At 42.4% G+C, this 22,492-nt stretch overlaps 2 protein-coding genes across 4 annotated transcripts in view; one reads left to right on the top strand and one right to left on the bottom strand.

Annotated features, from left to right (window-relative positions):
• The window catches only part of WDR19 (WD repeat domain 19), a 30,725-nt gene extending 21,703 nt beyond the window's left edge, over positions 1–9,022 (top strand). For both annotated transcript variants that reach the window (XM_065737110.1, XM_065737109.1), the window contains exons 25-35: positions 451–575; positions 1,167–1,279; positions 2,044–2,112; positions 2,300–2,377; positions 4,594–4,690; positions 6,180–6,304; positions 6,493–6,574; positions 6,762–6,912; positions 7,031–7,154; positions 8,388–8,464; positions 8,887–9,022. In XM_065737110.1, coding sequence (XP_065593182.1) covers positions 451–575; positions 1,167–1,279; positions 2,044–2,112; positions 2,300–2,377; positions 4,594–4,690; positions 6,180–6,304; positions 6,493–6,574; positions 6,762–6,912; positions 7,031–7,154; positions 8,388–8,464; positions 8,887–9,001 — 1,156 coding nt within the window. In that variant the 3' untranslated portion in view covers positions 9,002–9,022. The remainder of the gene's footprint in view (positions 1–450; positions 576–1,166; positions 1,280–2,043; positions 2,113–2,299; positions 2,378–4,593; positions 4,691–6,179; positions 6,305–6,492; positions 6,575–6,761; positions 6,913–7,030; positions 7,155–8,387; positions 8,465–8,886) is intronic.
• Positions 9,023–9,024: 2 nt separating this feature from the next.
• Positions 9,025–22,492, bottom strand: part of RFC1 (replication factor C subunit 1) — a 33,076-nt gene continuing 19,608 nt past the window's right edge. The window contains exons 9-26 of one of the 2 annotated variants that reach the window (XM_065737111.1): positions 22,151–22,437; positions 20,681–20,788; positions 19,990–20,169; positions 19,591–19,695; positions 18,251–18,647; positions 17,948–18,057; positions 15,981–16,095; positions 15,401–15,489; positions 14,683–14,820; positions 14,150–14,245; positions 13,935–14,033; positions 13,319–13,473; positions 13,080–13,197; positions 12,190–12,335; positions 11,531–11,744; positions 10,383–10,574; positions 9,821–9,887; positions 9,025–9,295 (exon numbers count right to left, since the gene is read on the bottom strand). In XM_065737111.1, coding sequence (XP_065593183.1) covers positions 9,261–9,295; positions 9,821–9,887; positions 10,383–10,574; positions 11,531–11,744; positions 12,190–12,335; positions 13,080–13,197; positions 13,319–13,473; positions 13,935–14,033; positions 14,150–14,245; positions 14,683–14,820; positions 15,401–15,489; positions 15,981–16,095; positions 17,948–18,057; positions 18,251–18,647; positions 19,591–19,695; positions 19,990–20,169; positions 20,681–20,788; positions 22,151–22,437 — 2,651 coding nt within the window. In that variant the 3' untranslated portion in view covers positions 9,025–9,260. Of the gene's footprint in view, positions 9,296–9,370; positions 9,888–10,382; positions 10,575–11,530; positions 11,745–12,189; positions 12,336–13,079; positions 13,198–13,318; positions 13,474–13,934; positions 14,034–14,149; positions 14,246–14,682; positions 14,821–15,400; positions 15,490–15,980; positions 16,096–17,947; positions 18,058–18,250; positions 18,648–19,590; positions 19,696–19,989; positions 20,170–20,680; positions 20,789–22,150; positions 22,438–22,492 lie in introns of those variants that run through there. The other variant, XM_065737112.1, reaches the window with a different exon arrangement.

The raw sequence follows: 22,492 nt of genomic DNA, 5'->3' as shown, positions 1-22,492 counted from the left end.
GGTGTATCAGTTTTTATTGAACTTACAGCTTATGAGATGGACAGTTAGAGTTTTAAAAGCAGGAAAGAGATCAAACCTGTTGGAAGTTGGTGAAGCATGCTAGTGTATCAGACTCAGTTGCTAGAGCTTGGCTATTGCGATTTGAGTTCTTTGAAATTTGGACAACTAAGCAGCTACTGCTTTATTTCTTTTTAACTCTTCAGCTGAAAATGAGATTAACATGAAGTAGTAAGTTTAGACAATGGTCAAAGTTTGCCATGCTGTGTTATTTATAGTAAGTTAATTTTAGTAACCTATTTATAGTAATCTATTTAAAAGATAAAATATGTAGATACAAAATAAATGAGAAATACATCATACTTACATGACACAAAATATGGTGTGTTTCTTAATGTTTGGAGAATTCACTGTGTTACCTAACTAAGGTATTAATCTGTTCATTCCGACTAGATTCTTCCTGCAGCTTGGTGACTATGGTTCTGCCATCCAGTTTCTGGTCATGTCCAAGTGCAATAACGAAGCTTTCACATTAGCTCAACAGCACAACAAGATGGAGATTTATGCTGATGTCATCAGTGAGTATTCCAGTTCAATACTTCGCTCGCAGTACATTTCACAGTACTTGTACTTAGACCAAATTGAAGTGATAAGACAAGGGATGTGTGGTTTAGTTTCCCAGCACTTTCCATTTCTTGTTTTCAGTCATCACTGACAGATTTGGCATCCTGTTTCCTATTCAGGTCTATAAGCTGTGTTTCACCTTCAGCTCAGGTGTTTTCAAAACCTTGGCTGTGTTAGAGCTCTTTCTGCTTATCCACAGAGGTAAAGGGTTTGTCAGGACTGTTTCCTGCGTGTCAGGTGAGAAATCTCCTTGACCTTGATTTATTTGGTATTACCTTTCTGAAACTGAGAATTGTACTAGTGCAACTGAATTTTATTACCTCTTTTCCTTTTGTAATGGTTCCAGCTCTTTTCTTACTTGTGCCTCTTGTCCATTCTTTTTTTTTTTCTTTTCCCAGAGGCCATTCTTGGCCTCCTGTTGTTACAGCAGGAGATTAAAGAGGGCCCTGCAGAGAAGCTGACCTGTACCTCAGGCCATCAAGTCACTCAGTGGCCAACTTGTTGATTTGCAATGTCATGTTATCGTGGCCTTCTCTCTCTTGCAGGTTCTGAGAGTACCAGCAATGAAGACTATCAGAGCGTTGCACTGTATTTTGAAGGAGAAAAGCAGCATTTTCAGGCGGGAAAATTTTTCTTATTGTGTGGCCAGTATGGACGGGTCAGTACTTAAATGAAAGAGCAATGAAGGTTGACTGTTGCTGGAAACTGGTGAAAAACTGTTCTTCCAAATCAAGTTCACTTGTAGATTTTTTTTTATCTGTCTTAAATGATATAAAAAGGTGTTAGTAAGCTCTCTGTATTTATGATGGGCTTCTATGGATTATCGCTGTCCTGCAGATAAGCTTTTCAGAGTGGTAGAGGCTGCAGATGGATTATCACACTGCCCTCTATGAATCTCTAAGTGGTGGAAACATGGGTAAAATTTGTTTATAGCATATTTGCTTGACCAGTGAAGACTTAGTTGTCGTAGAGGTAGCTTGTTCAGTGGTGTTGCATACCCCAACTTAAACAGATTTTTGAGAAGGAAGTGTGTCAGTTGACAAGTGAGTCTGTCAGCTGGTGCTTGCTAGGTGCTTGACTCCTGAGTACTGAATGTGTGCTAAAAAAAAGTCCTGATTTTTGCAAATTGCAGCCATCACAAGTGGCTGCTCTTCCAGCTGCAGCTAAGGAGGCTTCTAATGCCACATTAACCACAATTAAATGAAGGTATACACCAGGATTTAGCAAAGACTTGACTCTTTCATACAGGAGTAACAGCAGCCATTACCTGTATAGCACATATGGCTATAAAGTACAGCCAGGATAAGTATATGTTGTGCCATTTTTTCTGTCAAAAGACAGAGAGAAACAACTTGGTAAAAATGGGAAAAATGTTAATTTCATGTATTTCAAATGAAACTCTTTTTTTCTACTCCATTTTAGGCATTAAAGCACTTTCTGAAAAGTTCAAGCACAGAAGATAACTTGTCTATTGAAATGGCAATTGAAACAGTAAGTAATGTTGATAAAACAGAATATTCCTTATCTTTCCAAGGTTACTTTCAGTACTGTGGTGTTTCCCTAGCATCAGTTGAAAAATACATCTAGCTGCAGTTGTTTCTAAAAAGTCTCCTGATGTTGTCAGTATCTTTCTTTCCTCCTTCAGATCCTGGTGATTTCTTCTGTCTTTATTTAATAGGTGGGACAGGCAAAAGATGAAGCCCTAAAAAATGAGCTGATAGATTATCTTACGGGAGAGAATGATGGCATACCTAAGGTACTGTATTTTCATCACTGCTGTTGTGATCTGTTGCTGTACTACGAGATCATTTGAGCCTGTTTTATCCTAAAAATTTTGGGAGACACAAGGGACTCTGTAAGGCCCGTAGGATCATTCTGTGTGTCATTTCACGCAGTAGCTTCCGCTTCAGAAAGATAGGAAAGCCTCTGAGATACAGTGATCTTTCTCTAAACACTACGGAATCAGCAGAGGAGATCCAAATTAATGCTCACACTGAGCAAGAGACAGAAGTTAGCTGTTGTATCAGTTAGCCCACTGGTGGCTGTCTTACAATGTGCTTCACTGCAGGGTGGTCGGGCAGCGCCTGTCACGCCCTTCTGCGTCCTGTTGGCAGCAGCACAGCCCCTGGTGGCAAACGGGAGTGCGTAGGGCCGGCTAAGGGAAGCGGGCTGCTGCGGTCCCCGTGGTGACATGGTTCTGAAGACTGTAGAAAATACTCAGCAGTCATGTGCATGCTGTAATTACTGTATTTAACATTGCTTTGAAATTCAGTGCAGGGCTTTTTCCTTATTTAAAAGCTCTTTCTTGTTCTTCTAAACGCTTTAATCCAATCTGCCATTATCTCTCTGTGAGTAGCATGGTTTTACTTTATCAAATCCTAACTATTGGTTTAAAAAGCCGACCTAGATATCCATTGTCCCTTCTCCTTATTACACCATTACAGAGCTGGTGCTTCTAGAGTTACCGAGGAAGGGGGTTTGGCATTAGAGAATAGCAGCTTTTCTGTGGTGGTGTTCTTGTAGAGCTGAGAGTAAGAGTGAAATTGAAGCAGCCAAGCAGCAGAAACTTGCTAATTCGTTCAGCACTGATCTTTGCATCAGACATTCACCCTGAGCTGCCTGGGTGCTCTCCTCAGCCAACAGCTTCATGGGGTTCTCGTGCAGCACCGTAGCATCCATAGTGATGTGTTACTATGTCACCTTTTGTATTGGTGAACTTGAACATGCTGAGATTCTTCTTTCGTCATGTGTGTTTTAGAACTTCCCAGGAAGCATTAAGTAGCAAAGTTCTGCTGTTTGTCTGTGCGTGTTTTCTAGGCACGAGCGTTTTAGAAAGCAAAACTAAGTTAAAATAATAGCTATCTGAAATTAGCATTAGTTGGTTGCTGAAATATCTTCTTTAAGATGCAGCAAAGGGCATGGCAGTTCTGTGTGAGGCAGCTGCTCTGTCCCGGGCAGGAGCACAGGGAGAGGAACAGCCCTACAGGGGAAGAGCAGACACTGTGCCCACAGCAGGAGGTGTTGGGAACGGGGAAAAATGACCCCACATCCCACCCAGCATCATCTTGTGACCCTGCTCAGGGAACTCAGGACAAACAATACCCACTGATACATTCAGTTGCATTTGTTTCTTATCCAGATAACTGTTTCAGTGCTGTTTAAATACAGTTCTTACAATGTTCCAACTTCAAACTGTTGTTTAAAATTCTGTTCCACCATCATTTAAAGTTAATTACTTTTGGTCACTTCATGTTTTGCCTCATAAGGGAAGTTAAGGAGAAGAATTGGACTCACCCTTACGCTTTCTGCATACCGGTCCTTCTCTCTTGCCTTTTATCTCTGTGGTTTTTCTTCTCTTTTGTTTTGTTTCTTTGTTTCCTGCATCTTGGATAAGCAATCAATCTTTGCAGTCATCTTTATTGGGCAATGCCTTTATACCTTTCACGTTTCTTTTTCCCTCGGATTTCTTTCTTTATTCCTTTTTTCTTTTTTTTTTTTGCACTGTGTTTGAGACTTACATGCAAAGGCCATACAGAGAACAGCACAAGTAATTATTCATAAAGAATGTTGATATGGTTTTAACATAAAATACACATTGTGTTTGCTTGGTGAACCCTTTCCTGCATTTCCCATTCTTGCGTTCCACAACGTATCAACAGTACATAGTGTAGCAAATTAGAGATGTTATTGCCCCCTTTACTTTCAGTTCTTGGAGCTGTCCTGGCCCTCGTTCACAATGTGTGCACCTAGAGCCATAACGCAGTGACCTCGTTGAGAGTTTGGAGTCCCTTGCTTCCTTTCTGCCACCACAGGAGGCACCTGCCCCAGGTGCTGGTTCTCCACCAGCAGTTGTGGCAGCTCAGCCACTCTGCCCCAGCTCAGGGCCTCAAAGAGGGCACCGTGGGGAGAGGAGGAAGGGAACACTACGCTTGGCATTTACCGGTATTAATGGCTTTTGTATTACTTAATTAGGACGCTAAGTACCTGTTCCGCTTGTACATGGCACTGAAGCAATACAGAGAAGCTTCCAGAACTGCTATAATAATCGCCAGGGAAGAGCAGTGTTCAGGTAAGTCAGGTTTTTCTGACAGGACAACATACGTGATGAGCCTGTGGCCTCACAGTGCTGCCATTATCGATATCAATTATGCCTTAAAGCCTATGGTGTACAGCCTTACTGTTTGGTAAATACGAAGCTTTTGATTACATTCATTTAGCTTTGAACTTGAAATAGCTTTTGTGAAAAGATGGGGACTTGTCACTGCACGTGAAGTGCTTGGAAGTAAGTAGAATCACGGAACATGATGGCATTCTTTTTATTCAGGTAAACTTACCAGTGGAGACGGCTTGAAGCTTCTCTGTGTAACAGATCTTAGAATTGCAGTTAAACCACAGAGTTTCCAGCTTGGATTCTGATCCTTCAGTCTTTGCACATTTAAGCTTTCTGTAGATGTGCAAAGGAGATGGGCTGTGCCATAGAAACTAGTGTGCCTAAGCCTTGTTTTCACCTCAGGTTAGAAACAGAAAAAAAGAAATAAGAAGGGACAGGGCTGGAAGCAAAATAACCATCTCCTGTGCTAGCTGCTTTTGCCATGGCAACAGTCCTGCCAAAACACTGCTTCCTTCTCATCTCAAATAAGTTAAAAATATATATATATCTGTGGAGGAAAAGCAGCAGCCTCAGGAACCTGGAGGACAGTAATGCCCATGGAGATGAACATTCACAGATGAACCCTTAGCAACGGGCTGGGGCCTTGACAAGTGAGGTGTCCCAGTGTGCCACAGCAGTAAATTAAGCATTAGTGCTAATAATGTAAGCAGGAAATGTATGGGCTCAAGGGTTTAATTATTCATTTGAATTCATATTCATTTGAATCTGAGAACATCTATCTAAAACGGAGTGTCCCATGTTGCAGTTCATATTCCCTGGCTGTACAGACGTGCTCAGCAACAGTGTCAAAATAAGCACTGTGTTTTTCCTCAATAAGATCACCAGTTCTGCAGCAACTGTTTCCTCTGCAGAGGCACACAGAGGATTTTCCCCTCTTCCTTCAGATTTCAGCAAGTTTGATGTTGAAGTTTTCACCAGTATGTTTGGCCAAACTTTTCCTTACAAATCCATTTAAAACTGTGTTTCAGTCTTTACTGTTTGGTGTACATACTTCAGGTTTGCCATTTCCTCTACAGCTTTGTTTGCCGTGTAATACTCACATGATGTTATGACTGCTTGTGCTGTGTCACACAGTTACAGCAGTTCCAGTCCAGCTGCGTTGAGGAGCGAATGGGCTGTGTGGTTTGCAGACACCCACGGGCACAAATCTGGAAGCTGTATAATGCTGCAAATTAACGTTCACATTTAAATTAGCTCCATGAAAGGTTTGGGTTCTGGTCATAGGATCCTGTGATGAACAGCTGCTCATGACTTTGCAAAGAAACTGTCACACGGGAGTGTTGCTTTAGGAATCAGCACAGCTTCATGTTCAGCTTCCTCACGTGTTGTCAGTCAAGAAATTGTTAGCAAGGAAAGAAATCACACTTCAGTGTTGTTTCTTTTTAAGGAAACTACCGAAATGCACACGATGTTCTTTTCAGTATGTATTCAGAACTGAAGACCCAGAAGATCAAAATTCCCTCTGAGATGGCTACAAACCTCATGATTCTACACAGCTATATTTTAGTGAAGGTAAGGAATTGAGAAAATGGGTTTCTGTACATGCGGCGTGGTTTACTCCAGTGTGTGTGTGGGTGCTGTGTAGTCACGAAGGGCACTGCCATGTAGGCTGTACAGCAGAGCCCAGGTGTAAGCTGTCTGAGCGCCGGGAGATGCTGTGTCTCCAGGGTGCTTATTTGGGTGTGTTTGTTGTATTCCAGATTCACGTGAAACGTGGCGACCACATGAAGGGAGCGCGTATGCTTATACGCGTGGCCAACAACATCAGCAAGTTCCCATCGCGTGAGTACTCGCAGCATGACTGAGTAGGCTGTGCTGAGTCCTCATTGGGAGGTGCCTGGGGTGCTTCCCCAATAGTGAACCTCCACAGAGAGCCCCTCGACTGTCTTTCATCAGTGCTGTATTAGCTCAAAGGTTTTAAATGTTAATATTAGTACATAAATATTGCTGTCGGGTCGCTCTGTTGCAGACATTGTGCCAATTTTGACTTCGACAGTAATTGAGTGTCACAGAGCAGGACTGAAGAATTCAGCCTTCACTTTTGCTGCCGTGCTGATGCGACCTGAGAATCGAAACAAAATAGATCTCAAATACAAAAAGAAAATAGAAGCCATGGTCAGGTGAGCTGCGGTGATCCACGCTTTCGAACAGCGGCCAGGCATCAAAAGCACTGTTGAGACATCTGTGTTCAAGTTCAAAGTGCTTGAGTTTTTATTCACGCATGTCTCTTCCTCCCAGGCACCCAGACAAAGCTGAGGCAGAGGAGCCCACAACAGCCTGTCCCTACTGTGCGTTCCAGCTCCCGGAGTGCGAGCTCTTATGTCCCAGCTGTAAAAACAGCTTGCCCTACTGCATCGCGACGGTGAGTGCCAATTCTGCGCCGCAGGAATGAACACAAAGCTGCTTTTTTTCCTTCTTCCATCTTCAGTTTGCTTCTTAGGGTCAAGCCAAGGCTGGGCTGTTTTTTCCAAGCTGTTAGCGAGCCAGTGAAACCCCCTGTTAAGAAGTGGTTCAGTACTGGGCTCAGTGTTACCGTGCCTTACAAACGAGAAGCCCCAGTGTTTCTGTCTGGGGATTCTCTGGAGGCTGTTGAAAAGGTACGGAGCACATTTCCCTGTGAGAGAGCCGTGCATCTCAGCACTGCCATTTCCAAGTCCTCACGCTGTGGTTAGCTCCTGTGCACAGACATTTCGCTTCTGCAAGGCTGAAGTGATCTGTCACACCAGAATTACAGGATAGGTACAGATTTACTGAAGCAGGAGTCAGATAACAGAGTTAACATTCTTTTAATATTAAAACTAAAGCATCTGCCTTACAAAGATAGTAATAGCTTTTTAAACTGTTTTTTTATTCCATCAGCTTAGCAGAATACAAGGTCTGTGTACATGTATATTCATTTCCTTTGACATACTGAAGCTGTCTCTTGGTTATTGTTCCTTTACATCACAGTAACGTCATCAGGACTGCAGCATTTTTCTCTTATCTTTTGAAAGCATCAAAACAAGCCACTGTTGCATAATGCTTTAGAGCATAAATTGTTAAATGCAGTTCAAGGCACTGCTGTGCTTTACAGTGTTAACCATGGTACATACGAATTTTCTGCATCAAAATCAAATGGGGAACAAAAATTTAAAGAAAAAAAAGTTCTGTTTCAGCTCACCCACTGCGTTCACCCACTCAGAGTCACACGCATGCTGCTGGGCTCAGCTAACGTGGCTTCGATGGCATTTTTTGAACTTTACACATCACCAAAAACCTCAGCAAACTTATAATCATCTCTTTCTAACACACATCCTCAGGGGCAGTATGGAATTGCCACACTAAATTAATTTTTAAAGTGATACTCTCATTCTTCAGCTTATATAAAAAAAAAAAAAAACACAAATCATAATGAAAACCTTGGTTCTCATTTGGAGCTCCTTTTCTAGTTACAGAGTTTACACAGTGAGCAAAATAACACTGTGAGTTCTCTCATTCCTGAACATCTGTAGAACTCAGGTGCTGAGACCTTTCCCCGGTCCCAGACAGAAGCATCACTGGCAGGTGGAGCAGGGTGAGTAGCTGCCCTGGGATGACTGCTTCCTCTTGTGTGCAGGGCCGACACATGGTACGGGAGGACTGGGCCGTCTGCCCACACTGCGACTTTCCCGCCCTCTATTCGGAATTCAAGAAGTAAGTTGGGATGGTTTTCCTATGAAGGGTTCCAGTGTCCATTCATGACGCACTTCAGAGCATCACTTTCAAGAGAACCAGCCCAGCAGCAGCCACCGGAATAGGGACGTGCACACAGCACTGGGTGCAGACTAACAGCACGGCCATCATCACTTAGAAACTCCTCGTGTTCTAGTGCCAGCTGCTTTGGTGGTGCTCTGCTGCAGTTCTCTCATGCCCACTCTGAGAGCAGCAGCCTTCCTCTAGGGGCTCGCTCTCAAACGTTAAAAAAGAAAAGTTAACAACAGAACTCACCTTTTCTCCACCCAGCCAGAAGCATCTGCTGCTCCGGCCTTTATTTCTTACACTGGATATGTTACAGGACTTTGTCTGGTAGTGTTACAAGCATCCTTTGACTTGTTGCCCTTCTTCTTTTAAAACAGCATGTTACAGACTGAAAACATATGTCCAATGTGTTCTGAAAGAATTAACGTCGTTCATCTTAAGAAAATAAATGACTGCACACAGTACCTCAAACAACAAGACACGGAGCACTAAGTTCAGGTGCGTACAGCCTGCTTCTGCAGGGCTCTGTGGTTTCAGTTGCTGAGGTTGTGGGGTTTTGGTTTTTTCAATTTGGGCTCATTTGAGAAGGCAGCAGCAGTGTTTCCCAGCAAGGAAAGCTCAGTGTTCAAGAGTTTAATGTCCAAGGCTGCATCTTGATCCCTCAGGTAGCTGAGGTGCAGATTTAACACTTACTCACCCTCAAGTATACAGAGTATTGCTTTTGCTTCATTTGCACCTTGTGTTCACATAGTCAGCATTGGTTCTGAGCTTTCATCATTTTAGTTTCTGTTACAGTTCTGAATTCTTTAGGTATTGTTCTGGCTTTGATTGCAGCTATAAAACACTGGGCCAATTAAAGAAACAGAGCCTCAGCTGCAGGAAAGCCAGAACCCCAGTCAGGAGCACACCTCATGCGAAACAAATTTTATTGTAATTCTATACACTGCTTCATTGCTATAATGTACAAATATGCAGATTGGATTTACTATTTACAAGATTTCAGCACGTAATAACAGAGCATTTATTAAAAGAGCCAGTCCTGTGAGGACTCAGCATAAACCCCAGCTACCCACGCATCGCACCCGCACTCTGTACAGGAGTAGTTATGGCTTGGAACAGCATGCTGGGTGAGTATAGCTCTGCCCAGTGTGACACTGCAGGAGCTACACCACCTCTATAAGAGGAGCATTCTCAAAGCACTGGTTCTCTACCACCAGATCCGTGTCCTGGCCCTGACAGAAGTTAGACAGACAAAGCTACAGCCAGAGCAAGATTATTTCATTTAATGTCTTGACTTCTCTTTTCTTTTACCTTCCTTTTTTGTTGTTTCTTCATTTTTCTCTCTTTTTGGCAGCTTGGAAGACTTCACCTTTTTTTGCTACAAAGAGAATAGAGAGGGAGAGTTTAAAATACAAAGAGCAAATACCTGGAAAAAAAACCTGGCAAAAAGCTTAAGTGAAATGCAATGAATTAAAAAGGAGGTAAAAAAAAAAAAAAAAGGAGCAGGGGGAAGAGCCTCACTCCCCTTCCCTTTCAGGTATCACTGTGTGAAGTGCAATGGAGTACAGACATCATCACCGTTCCCAGGCTGAGCAGTCAGTGCAGGGAGCTTTGCTGGCTGCTGCCTGTAAGGACACGAGCAACATTTCTGCTATGTATATACACTATTTAATGTGTTACAGAGATGTCTCACTGTGGTCCAACATTCAAAAACGGATGAAAATAAATCAGGTTTTTTATACTACTACCAGTCAAGAACTGAAAGGTTTAAGAGACACCACATTCAAAATCTACTCCGGTTTTGGTTTGGTTTTACACGACTCCTGGGAAAACAGTTGTGTGTGGCAGCGTGATGGGAAGGAAGCTAACTCACCTTGATCATCGCATCACTTTCAACAGTATCTTGCTCGTCCTCATCAGATGGGACCTCTTCCACATTCAGTTCTTCGCTCGGTTCAGAGGTGCCCATGGATCCCGACTGCCGTCTCAACGTCTTCACAGTATGAAGGGAATATGGAGTGAGATGCACCTCCCTGTTGTACGCACGGGTGAAGGCCGCTTTGACCTGGCAGGGGGAGTGGAACACTGAGCATCAGCTTCTCCAACCTGCTCTTTGGTGTAACTGCAACCTCATCTTCACTGACATAAATACCTCACCTGCAAATCTACGTAGGCAATGCACAGAGTTGCAAGCAGACGTTCAACTCGAGGAGTTTTTTCTTTATGGGACTTCTTATAAGAAGTCCCACCTGAGAAAAATCTCCCTCACTTGAGAAATCATGCCTTATTCTAATCATTGCTCTCTGGCACTGCAGCACTCATGAACAACTGTCACGAGGACCAAGTATGGCAAGGGTGACATTTCATCAAAAACCCAACGCCACACTGAGAACTCACTAAGAATGCATTAGTTTCACACACACACAAAAAAAAAAATCAAATAGCCCACTGGTTTTATGTTATTACTGCTTATTTTTTAAATTTTTTTTTTCTCTGAAAGAGTGGCAGGCCATTCCAGTGCCTGACCTAGGGAGGTGGTTGAGGCATCGTCCCTAGCGCTGTTCAAGAAGCGTTTAGATGAGGTGCTAAGGGATTTGATTTAGTAGTTCAGTGGGTAGGGATGGTGATAGGAGGATGGTTGGACTAGATGATCTTGTAGGTCCTTTCCAACCTTGTGAACCCATGAACCTATAATGTTTTAATAAAAATATTTTTTTAAAGCAAACAGGTACTGTTACTTATGTACATTAACTACAGTATGCATTTTGTGTGTGGCCACCTTTCACTCAGCACAGCCCAGTGCACGGGCTCAGCCTACCTCTAGAACAACTCAGGCTGCACAGCCTGTTCCCTTAGCGGGATGTCTCTCAGCTGAACTGCTAAGGATTTCCACATTCAATTAAATCAGAGTTAATAAGATGAAGCATTTGCATCTTCAGCAGCACATCCATAGCAGAACTATCACTGTAAGATTTCCTTAGAAAGCGTAAGATAAGGAAAAAATGTACTAGTAAATCTTACCTTGGGATCCAGCTTTGAAAAAGGACTGGGTTTACCTCCCCACATGCTTATTTCCATTATGTTTTCAATGTCTTCTTTCATCAGGCAGTAGGAGTCCATGAACGCTATCGCATCTCGCACACCATCTGCTCCCATGTCTCTCAGCGGCTGGACAAGCGCGTCACGCAGATGAGACAAATATTCCATATTGACCGTCCTCTTGCACGCCTGGGTTCTTCATCAGATTGAAAGAGAGGAGTAAATGTGCACGGCTCAGCACAGCTCTTTTCTAAACACAGCCCGGAGGTGGGCTCTCAGCAAATGGAAACTCAGCTGCCTGAAGCGTTAACTGCAAGCAGAGCCGTACCACTTCTTTTGTCGTACTTGGATTAGGGAAAACCTGATGGGAGGTATTCAGCACTCCAAAACTGAAGTGTTCAGGGAAATGACTCTTAACTTAAAAAAGGAACAAAAAATTTTAAAAAGATGCACCACCACTACATGTCCTCAGTCTGACTGCTGTCCAGAGTAGTGATAAAACAAGCATCAGCAACAGTCTGCGGGGACATTCCTAGAATATACATTTAAGATCGTAGCAAGGACAGCTTGAAGTTACAGGCAGGTGATGAGCTACAGAACCAGATGTCCCTGCTGCTATAGACCAGAAGTATCAGTAATACCTGAGACTCATGTGCATTGCCAGTTCTTGGATGGTGCGTTCATGTTTGCCCGTGGATGAGAATTTCCCCAGCCAGCTGGGAAAGACAGGAAACTGGGACATGTAACCTCTCATCAGCTCCCCAGGAAGAACGCTTGAATAAATAGCCTGAAAAAATAACACATGTGAAACGTTAAACACGACAGATTTATGCTCACTGCCACCCACACATACTCCTCAGCACGTTGCACTATTAGTGGGTGAGTGACAGAGACAGCTCCACTCTGCAAACAGCTCACCTGAAGAGGAGCTCGGCTGCTTGTTTCTATTTATCCCTTTTAGATTACAGCTTCACCTCCTGTACCACCCTATTTGTTACCATGGTGTAAAATACCTGTGAAATGACAAGTTTTTCAAAACCTCCATTCTTTTTAAATGATTTGTCTCTCCAGTTTGGAGTGCAGTCACAGTGACAGCTGACTTCATACTAACAACCACTATCATCTGCAGGAGGTGGATGTGGTACAGGAGACACCTCGAGAGAGCACAGCTTCTAAAAGATGTTAGACCTCAGTTAGACTCCAATGTGTGGTATGGTAGGTGCTCCAATGCCAGTTGTGGCCCTTCACACACAAATGAAGACCAGTAGCCCTGTGGCACACACAAATGCCAACGTAACTTTAGGTCTGTACAGTTATAAAGAAGGTTCTAAGTTTTTTCAGTGTTTAGCAGACTGTTTCATAATATAGCATGGCTTCAGCCATGCGACTATAGAAGCTGCTCTACTCCCCAGCAGAACAGAAGAGTACTACATAAAGCACAAACTATTGTCATAAAATTACACCCACATTTTGAGGTCTGAGCTTTGTCCACTGCATCCTGAAGCACACAGAATAAGTGCTGAGTGCTCACCTGTGTTGGTAGAAGGTTCCAGTTCTGCTTGCTACGAATCTGTTTGTCTACCAGATCACCATCACATATGCTATCAGCAGCTCTACTCAAGAGCATCAAGTGTTTCTTTAGATCTCCTCTGGGGAAGGAGAAAAAGAAAAGCAGTTGATTGTGTTACAAAGCACAGTATATTTAGACAGGTTTTAATCTTAACCTTACTCATGAAATTCTACATGAACTGAGGGTGTGGCATCACTCACCCAGCAGCAGCAGGTTTCACATGCACATAGTTCTCTTGGACAAAGAGAGGTGCTAGGGAGTAGTCATGGAAGAAGAGATCTGATTTGTCTATAAGAGACATCCGAGAAGCCTCCTCTCCAGCAGCAAAAACCTTCCGGACGACGTCGAAAGGGCCCTGAACAATAAAGGCATTTCAAGAACGGGGTCAGGAGTCAAACAAACCAACCCTCAGCACAGTGCCAGGAGAATCACTGTAGTGATTGTACACAAGGGATCTGGACTCATCAGCACAAGCTCAGTGTCCAGTGCTGTACTTTTAAATGCGCCTTTTCAATACTGCCTTGCCAGTTTTGAGGAAGTTTAAGATGAAAACAGTTCTCTCCCAAAGACAGCAATGAAAATGAGAAGTACGAGAAGTACATGCCTTACTTAGAAGGCAGCACATCAGAATATGTCAGTGCAGGATTAACCCCTGTCCCGTTACGCATGGCAAGTCTGACACGTACTCAAAACATTTGGCAGTGCCTTGCACATCCAGGCTAGTGCTGCCTTTCTTCAGAAGATGCTTACAAAGCCCAGTGACTGTAGCAGAATATCGCAGTCAGAGCCAGTCCCAGTCCCATCTTTTACACATACCAGTTTGATATCCTTTTTGGCTCTGCTGGCATCTGCTTTGGCCTCGTCGTAAGTCAGTGATTTATCTTTGGCACACCACATATTGAGATTATGCAAAACCTAGGAAACAAGAGTGACAAATCAGTAGCTTAAGAACACCTGAATTCGACTTCAGCAGGAAAAAAAAAGCCTAATCCCTATACCTAAACTCACACTATTGCTGAAATGGCACTGACCTGTCGGATGTCTTGATTTGCAGCCAGGATTATCTCATTCATAGCAGGTGGTGGAATTTTTAAACCTTCTTTAAATGCAATAGACATCATGGCGCCCTGTAACACACACAGTTCTCTGAGAAGCTGTCACCAGAACTCCTGCCAGTGCTTTCCCTCACGGAGCACTTTATCAATATGCTGAGGGTTTTTTTTTTTTTTTCCTTTTTTTTTTGAATTAAGTATAATTTAAACTGTTTTCTTTGTGAATACACAAGTCAGCCCTTGTCAGGTATGAAAAAAAATAATGAGATCATTAAAAAAAAAATAATAATAATCTTTGGATCTATTTAAGATGGATGTCTAAATCTGAATGGCTTTGAGACACTTGAGTCTTTCCTCCCAGAGAAACAGACACCCCCATTCAGGAAAGCACAGTTACTCAGTGAGTGGACCCGCTGAGTTTCAAAGTGATGTTTTCCAGTTCTGTGTGAACTGCACCACATGGAGACAGATTGCTGCTGGGAATTCAGAGCAAGCCATGCAGCCATCTTTACCTTAATCTGTTCTAGACGTGGTCTCTGAAAACGAAGATCAAAACAATAGTGGACCAAGGAACGAATTTTCGGGTGGTTCCGATCGTTGCACATACAGATGATGGGTATCTTTGTGTGTCTAATCAAACCAATCAGCTCCTGTGATTCAAACACATAACAACTGCATCAAGTACCTCACAAGATGAGAATGCTTAAGATGTCATAACAAGCAGTATTAGTTCTTGCCTTAACTCAGATCCTTTTCAGATTCGAGTCCATAAACTAGCTCCTTGCTGTAACTATTTCCATACTGAAAATGTTGCCCCTTTTCCTACTTTTCCTGCTTGTTATTCCTTTGAGCTCCACCAGTACCAATGTCTAACCAAAGACCAGGCTGACCCAGCCTGTGCCCAGAGGGAGCACCCATCCTCAACTATTCCCTGCCACGAGCAGTGAGGAAGCAGAAGTAAGAAGATCGACCGTTCCCTGCCCAAATAGCTCAGCCCCAGAGATTCAGCTTAAGCTACGGAAGCACTCTTTGTTCTAACAGAGGTGAAATTCAGTTCAATTTCAGATCATGTGAGGTAAATACCTGTATCTTACACAAAGACAGATCTCTAAAACAGCTCACATGAACCATACTCTGGAGGGACAGTGACCCACGGCTGAGGACAACAGACTGGCATGAAACACGGCATGCACTCTGCAATGGCATTAGCTAATAACTGTAGCAGTTCACCTGAATCCCTCCTCTGTCTTCATTGCCTGCCATACCATCCACTTCATCCATGATCAATACATGCTTCTCGCTAACTGATGAGGATGTGCCTGAAAATGAATATGGACAACAAAATGAGATTGCAGTACAATATTTTATTCCTATGGGAATAAAATAGGGTCTTGCTTAGACTTTTACCCAAAGCTTTACACAACACGAAAGCCCAACCCAGACAACTGAAGCAGTGATGAACCTTTTGTCCTTGCTCTGCCAACACGCTGATATGGAGTTTATGTTCACAGAATAGAGCTGTCTGTAACCTGTGTCATCTCCCAAAGAATTGAGCCTTCAGCAACAGAAGAGCAACTGCAGAGCCCTTCAGTAGTTTGTGCTGATCAACAATTTATCCTCTTAATAACAGCATTTAATCCTGTGTTGAGGATGAATTAGCACAGCTTTATTAAATTAAGTCATTCTTATTTGAGCCTGATCAGTTCCACATGATGAGCACACTCAATTCCTAACATCACTGTGCAGTAAGGCAGCTCCATGCCTCCTGCAGCTGGACTATAGCAAGTCCTCCTTCAAACAACAGACATACCAGAACAGAAGTCTTTGATGCTGGTGTTGTTCAGCGACTCAGCGACTACTTCCTTTAGGCTGCTCTTACTTCGAGTGTCACTGGCATTCAGCTCCACATAGCTGTACCCCAGTTCCTAGTCCAAAAACACAAACCACACAGACCAGTAAAGAACTTAAGCATGCTCATTTAGAAATGATATTTTCAGAATAAAAGAAGAAAGCCTTTACAATACTTCTTCCAGATCTAATCTGTGGCTTTGATTCTCTTCACCCTTTACCCCTCTATAAAGTATTTCAAGAGTGTGAGAATAATCAAATATGGAGTAGACATTCCAAGAAGAGAACTAATCCACCTCTCACCCCCTTCCAACCAAAAGAAAAAAAAAAAAAAAAAAAGAGGCGCAGATTTTGCTGTGAAAGATAAAACTGAACTTTTCCAAGGGACAGAAGCAGAACTATGAGCCAAGGCTGGCTATGCTCCATAGTATTTCCAGATGCATATTAAAATGTCATGGAGAAAGTCAGGAAAAGAAACATCCCACAGAAAGCTGATAAGAAAAAGCTTTTAACTATTTAGCAGCTAGAAAATACATGTCTCCCTCAGCAGCTGCAGCACTTCACAGCAGGGCTTGTCTGCCTGCAGCCCCTGAAGGAGCTCAAACCAGCTGCTCCTTTATCAGCAAACTCCCAGCACAGACATACAGCTTCAGCAGTGCACTGCACACAGCTTTATTTCTGTAGCTTGGATAACCCAGTTTGTTTTTTTTTTAGTCTTGTCTGAGGGGCAGAGCTAAACACACTGCAGAGAGACCTACAGCAGCTGTGTGTAAGCTAGCTGGAAAAACTGGAAGCAGAAAGACCACAGCAGTGCAGAAATGAGCACAATTCAGCACACAGCACACACAGCTCCAGGTGCAGCAGCAGCCAGGGAAACCAGCTCTGGGTTATCGAGCCTTAGGTTGGCACAAAGCTCTAAGGCCTCTGGCAAGGGGAGGAGGGAGGTAAGAATGGAAAAGCTGAAGTTATTTTTAACATCTGAATTGTACAGTAAGCTGTATTTCCCAGCACAAAAGATCAGAGAGCTGCTAATTCTTCCAAATTTTTGCAAGCTAGTAGTATCTTTCTGAGAATTCTTGAGAGATTTGTTCTTAGGAACAAAATCATCTGTAACTCATTACAATATCATTATTAATAACTTAGCTTTAAAGGCATTTCTACCATATGGAGCCCCAGCTGACTCCCATGGAATAGCATTGCACTAAGTCTACAAAAATTAATTTCTAAATGCAAGTTTAGAAATGAACACCCTGCTCTGTCAACTTCACTCATCCTAGAGAGACAGCCAAGATCATGAAAAGATATATCTTTAAAATTAAAAAGAAAATTACAAGTCTGTCAAAAGCACTTTCCAAAAGCTTGCCAGAATTCTACTTCCTCATGCCACTATAAGCATGGTCCAATTTGTAGAGCAGTTTAAAGCTCACAATTTTTTGAAAGCCATTTCTAATAGCTCAACATATCGTTATATGCTTCTTTGTAATACAACAAAGAAATGCAGTCACCCATTGCTGCATTCTCATCCTAAACCTGGAAGAGTATCCAAACAGCCACAGAACTGTTTGAGTTGGAAGGGACCTTGAAGCCCATGGAGTTCCGCTCCTCTGCTGTGGGCAGGGCTGCCACCCACCAGATCAGGCAGCCCAGTGCCCCTGTCCAACCCGGCCTTGAATGCCTCCTGGGATGGAGCAAATATCTCCTCAGGAGAGCTTGTTCCAGTGCCTCGCTGCCCTCTGAGAACAAAAAAAACACCTGCTCATCTTCATGGCCCTCTTCTGGGCCACCTGCACATCTGCTCTGACCAGGAGCAGGACCCCGTAACTCAGGGAATATCCACCCATGCACACCCAGAGAGAGGATCACTATAAAACAAACAACCTTGGGAACCAGTTTTTTTAATGTGAAAACCAATACTTAATGAGGACTCACCTTACAAACTAAAGAGGCTGTGGTAGTTTTACCAACTCCGGGTGGACCAGAAAGTAACGCTGCTTTAAAACTGGTACCATCATCTTTGCCTCCAGATTTGTTGGGCTTCGCTATAACAGAAGATTCAAGGTTTTACATACATAAGCGAACTGCACGTATTATTACACAAACCTTTAAAGACATCAACTATTACAGAAGTCTCACATATAAGGTTTGATACGAGGATCAAAAAGTAAAAGAAAAATATATCCAAGCAGTGCAACCAGAAGGAAGAACAGAGAGAAGTTAAGCACGCTCACTCACCTTGCCCCTCTTCTGAGGTGTTCTTGTGCCAGCTTCGGAGCCACCGGAGCAGTTTATTGGCACAACTTTGCTCACCCTGCTGTCCAATTATCGACTTCAGAGACGCAGGCTTGTATTTATCTACCCATAGTAATGTCTCTGTTCTATTTTCACTGCCTTCAGAAACCACGTCCCCCTTTGGTCTGGGGGCTTCTTTCTTCTGCACGGCTTGACGTTCAAAGTCCGTGAGCTTTCGAACAGCAGTAGCTTCCTTCTTGACAGATTTGAAGGTACCTCCCTTCTCAGGTGTAAAATTGCCTTTCTTCCTATCAGCCTCCCTTTTGAGAGGACTACAATTCCTTTTGCCAGACTCAGTTTTCTGTGGTGTCTTTTTATGACTTGACTCCGCTTTCTTTGCCTTAGGAAAATATAAACATTTATATATATATAAACATGCTGTACTTGAACATATGCAGAGCATCCAGGAGTAGATCAAAGAACTGAAAAATAAACCACTATTAAGCACAACACCACCTGGTTCTGTAGCATGTCCCACTACATGGGCAGGAAGTGTTCTGGTCAGCCCAGCAGTAGTCCATGTTCCAGAGCTCTCCTTACTCACTGAGAGCAACGTATGAAACTGATGAGTGCCAGGTCGTAAACAACAGGCCATCACACAGGCACAGCTCTCGAGCAACAATTCCAAGTTTCAACACTAAAAACAAATTAACACGAGGAACACTTCCAGGAAACAATGTGTTTTCCAAAATAAATAAATAAATGAACAAAGCAGTCCTCTCAAGTACACATGAAAGAGAACTGCAGCAGCCATCATTATAAGAAGAGGAGAAGGTATTTAACCCAGAACAAACAAAAAGGGAGTGAAAGCAATCAGCTAGTACAGCCTCAGAGCTGCTTTCTGGGATGAAACCAATACTACATGAATTTTTATACCATCAGCCACTACAGGCTAGATTTAATGGTATTTAAAATCTACTTTTCTTTTTCTTTTAACAGTAAGCACTAGAAAAAATCCATTATAGAAACACACGGTTACATATAGTTCCAACGCGCCCATATAAAATCAAAGAACAATGTTAAAAACTGAAACCATCTATGAAGATGCAAGTGTCCCTCACACAGCCACCTAGAATACCTGAACACACAGCACAATGGCAGTTATAAAAAGTTAGAATAAACCTTACTGGTGTGAAGTAGAACTTTTAAAACAAACAGAATTTTTCAGTTCTGATATTTTTAACCTATGAGGTCAAGTTGACAATCACAGCTGAGGCTACAGTTCGCAGAACAAAAGATCAAAGCACCCTGCAATTCAAAAATAATCAACCAAATAAACCAACCTCTGTTTCAGCTGCCAGCTCATACTTGGACTTCTTGCCTGGCATAGTCCGAACAAGATCAAACAGGCCGTCCTCATCAATAATTTTTGTCCCTAAGGTCGATGCCTGGGGGCAAAAGTGAGAACTAAGAGTAAGGTAAACGAGGGTTACGTAACTCACTTCAGAATCCCTTCCAGTAAAGACTATGTTTTGGGAACACAAAATAAAAGCAACAAAAGGCTGCTGCTCTTAATAAGTTTGCATATAAATAAAAATAAACTGAAGTCATAACTATGCTAAGTAACTTCTCTGTTTTAACACACACACTTGTAATACTTGCTCTATTCAGAGGAGATACAAAAAAGAATCAAGAGAAGTGAACTAAGTAATGATTCCCCTTCACTCAGGCACATCACTCACCTTTTCACATTTAGACTGTCCGCAGTCCCGTCCCATAACCAGATAGTTTGTCTTCTTGCTGACACTGCCCGTTACCTTTCCTCCGTAACGTTCAATCAGAGACTTGGCCTCGTCTCTTTCAATAGACTCCAGAACCCCTGTAATTACGAAGGTCAGGCCTTCCAGGCAGTTTTCAGCTCCCTGACAACCGTAATGTAGAAAATAACATTTAGTGACAGTTCTACAAATACTCCTTCCACTGTAAGTTTTGTTTGTTGTTAATTCTTTACCATGTCAAGTGCTCTCTGAAACATTAAAAGTTAACCTAATCTACACCTACCTATAGAGAGCAGGTACACAAGTTCAGAAACTATTATGAGGAATAGCTGTCAACATTTCACTCATTGTTTACCTGACCCTACTGCATTCCTACAACGCTCTGTGCTGCAAGCTCAGCCACGTCAGTCAAAGGAGTGACAGCAACCTTCGAACATTAAGACCAGTATCTATTTTACTTCAGCACGGCTTCATAAGCCAGATAAGGAATTTCATTTCTCAGTATATTTTCTTGCATTCAATCACCTGTATTTCAGTTTAGCTTCCCCCCCCCCATTAAAAAAAAATTCCAACATGCTTGTTAGATCACTTATAACTAGAAGCCTATGACACACACCACTTCTACATACTGAAACTCTGCTGTAGCCAAGCTTACCTGAGGTATCTCTTTGGAGCCCAGAGCTTTCGGGCCCTCACGATTGAGGAAGCTTCGGTAGGCTTGATAATTGTTTCGTCTCTTCTCAGAGTCCTCAGGACTTATAGACTTGGACAAAAGAAAAATAAACATATAGCGCATACAAAAATGCACTTATTAGATAAATGAAACACAGTGAAAAACTCAAGGATTGCAACGTACGTAATTTTTATCAGCAAAGACAGAGGAAAATTCCATGAATGTTTTTATCTGTTTAAAAAGTAACACCAAAGCCCATGGGATTTTTTGTCATCACTGAGGAGAGCAGGTTGAGAGGTTTTTTTCCTTTGGGGTGGAGAGAGAGATAGGGGCGCTTACAGAGGTTTATTTCAGCTGTTTAAAGAACTGCACCCAACATTTATTTTCAGTTTTCTTCCTTTATCTGTACTCAGCATATACACGTTCATTTTATTAATAAGATGTTGCTTTAAATTCACATCTGATTTGGTTCCAGAATGGGGATCAGGTATTGATATGATCTATGCTACCGTAAGAAGCAGAAATACTAGAAGTAGGTTATAACTCACTTAAGTTTTTATCTTTCTAAATTTAATTCAGGTAATCAAAAATAATGAAATAATCAAGGTTGGAGAAGATCTCAAAATCACCTAGTCCAACTACCAACCCATCACCTTCACGCCCACCAAGCCACGTCCCTCAGTGCCACATCTCCTCAGCTCTTGAGCACCTGCAGGGACAGCAGCCCCTGCCAATGCATTCCCACTCCTCCAGGAAAGAAGTTTCCACTAGTACCCAACCTGAACCTCCTCCTGAACAACTTGTGGCCATTACCTCTTGTCCTAGCAAAATGCTACAAGCTTTCCCTCCCAATTGCAACTGTTATTTAAATGTAAAAAAAAAAAAAGCAGCAATTTTTACTTTTTGATTAAAAAGTACACTTTGAATTGCCAAGAAGGGTGGGAATATGTTCAATAACTTGTTACTGCATCAGGCAGTGAACACTAAACTCTATTCCTATGTAACATTTCAACAATAAGAAACACTTCAGAAACAGGAGATTTCAGAGGGAGGGGAAAAGAAAAGAAGCGATGCCTTTAAAGGTATAGCACTCACAAAATCATCTGTTCTTACAACAGAAATCCTCACTTGCTGCCAAAAATTCTGCAGTACACAGGTTTTCAGGAAGTTAAAAACAAAAAAGCACTTCAACTGATTTTTCAGTGTTCATCACACCTCAGTGGCCGTGAGAGAATGCTCAATTCCTTGATGCACTTAATCTGTACTTTTCCAGCCAATTTACCTCATACGTTTCTACAATTGCTAGGAACTTTAATTCCACTAAGATTCTAAATCCTTAAAAGTCACCCAGAAGATACCAAAAAAAGTACCTAGAGACAACAGTGACACAGAAAAAATAATAAATGAAAACTGTCCTCCAGTTTTCCATGCATTCATATGGACGGCTCTTACCTCAGCCTTCTTGGGAGAAATTTTCTCCTTCTTTGGCGTTCTTTTCTCTTCTTTCCCCATAACATTTTTCTCTTTAGATTGCAAACTTTGAGCACCTCTTTCCTTTTTAGCAGTCTCTTCCTTCTGCTTCAGAGCCACAAGCTTTGAGGTAGGCTTCAAAGGCACGGTTTTCTCCGTCAGTGCCCTTGCCATTTTACCATCAGATGACTGTGGATGTAAGGTAGGCTCTTTTGAATTTACAGATTTAGTTTGTTCTTTCACCTCAGCTGCTGAGTTTGTTGCTTTCGCTTGAAAGAAGGAGAGGAGGGAGAGTACATAGGTAAAAATGTACTGAAACTGGAA

This window comes from Cyrtonyx montezumae, unplaced genomic scaffold, assembly GCF_038088225.1.
Source record: "Cyrtonyx montezumae isolate F1298 unplaced genomic scaffold, pur_monq_1.0 scaffold_2, whole genome shotgun sequence".
In the NCBI taxonomy this organism is placed as follows: Eukaryota; Metazoa; Chordata; class Aves; order Galliformes; family Odontophoridae; genus Cyrtonyx; species Cyrtonyx montezumae.
This window is presented reverse-complemented; position numbering and strand designations above follow the sequence as displayed.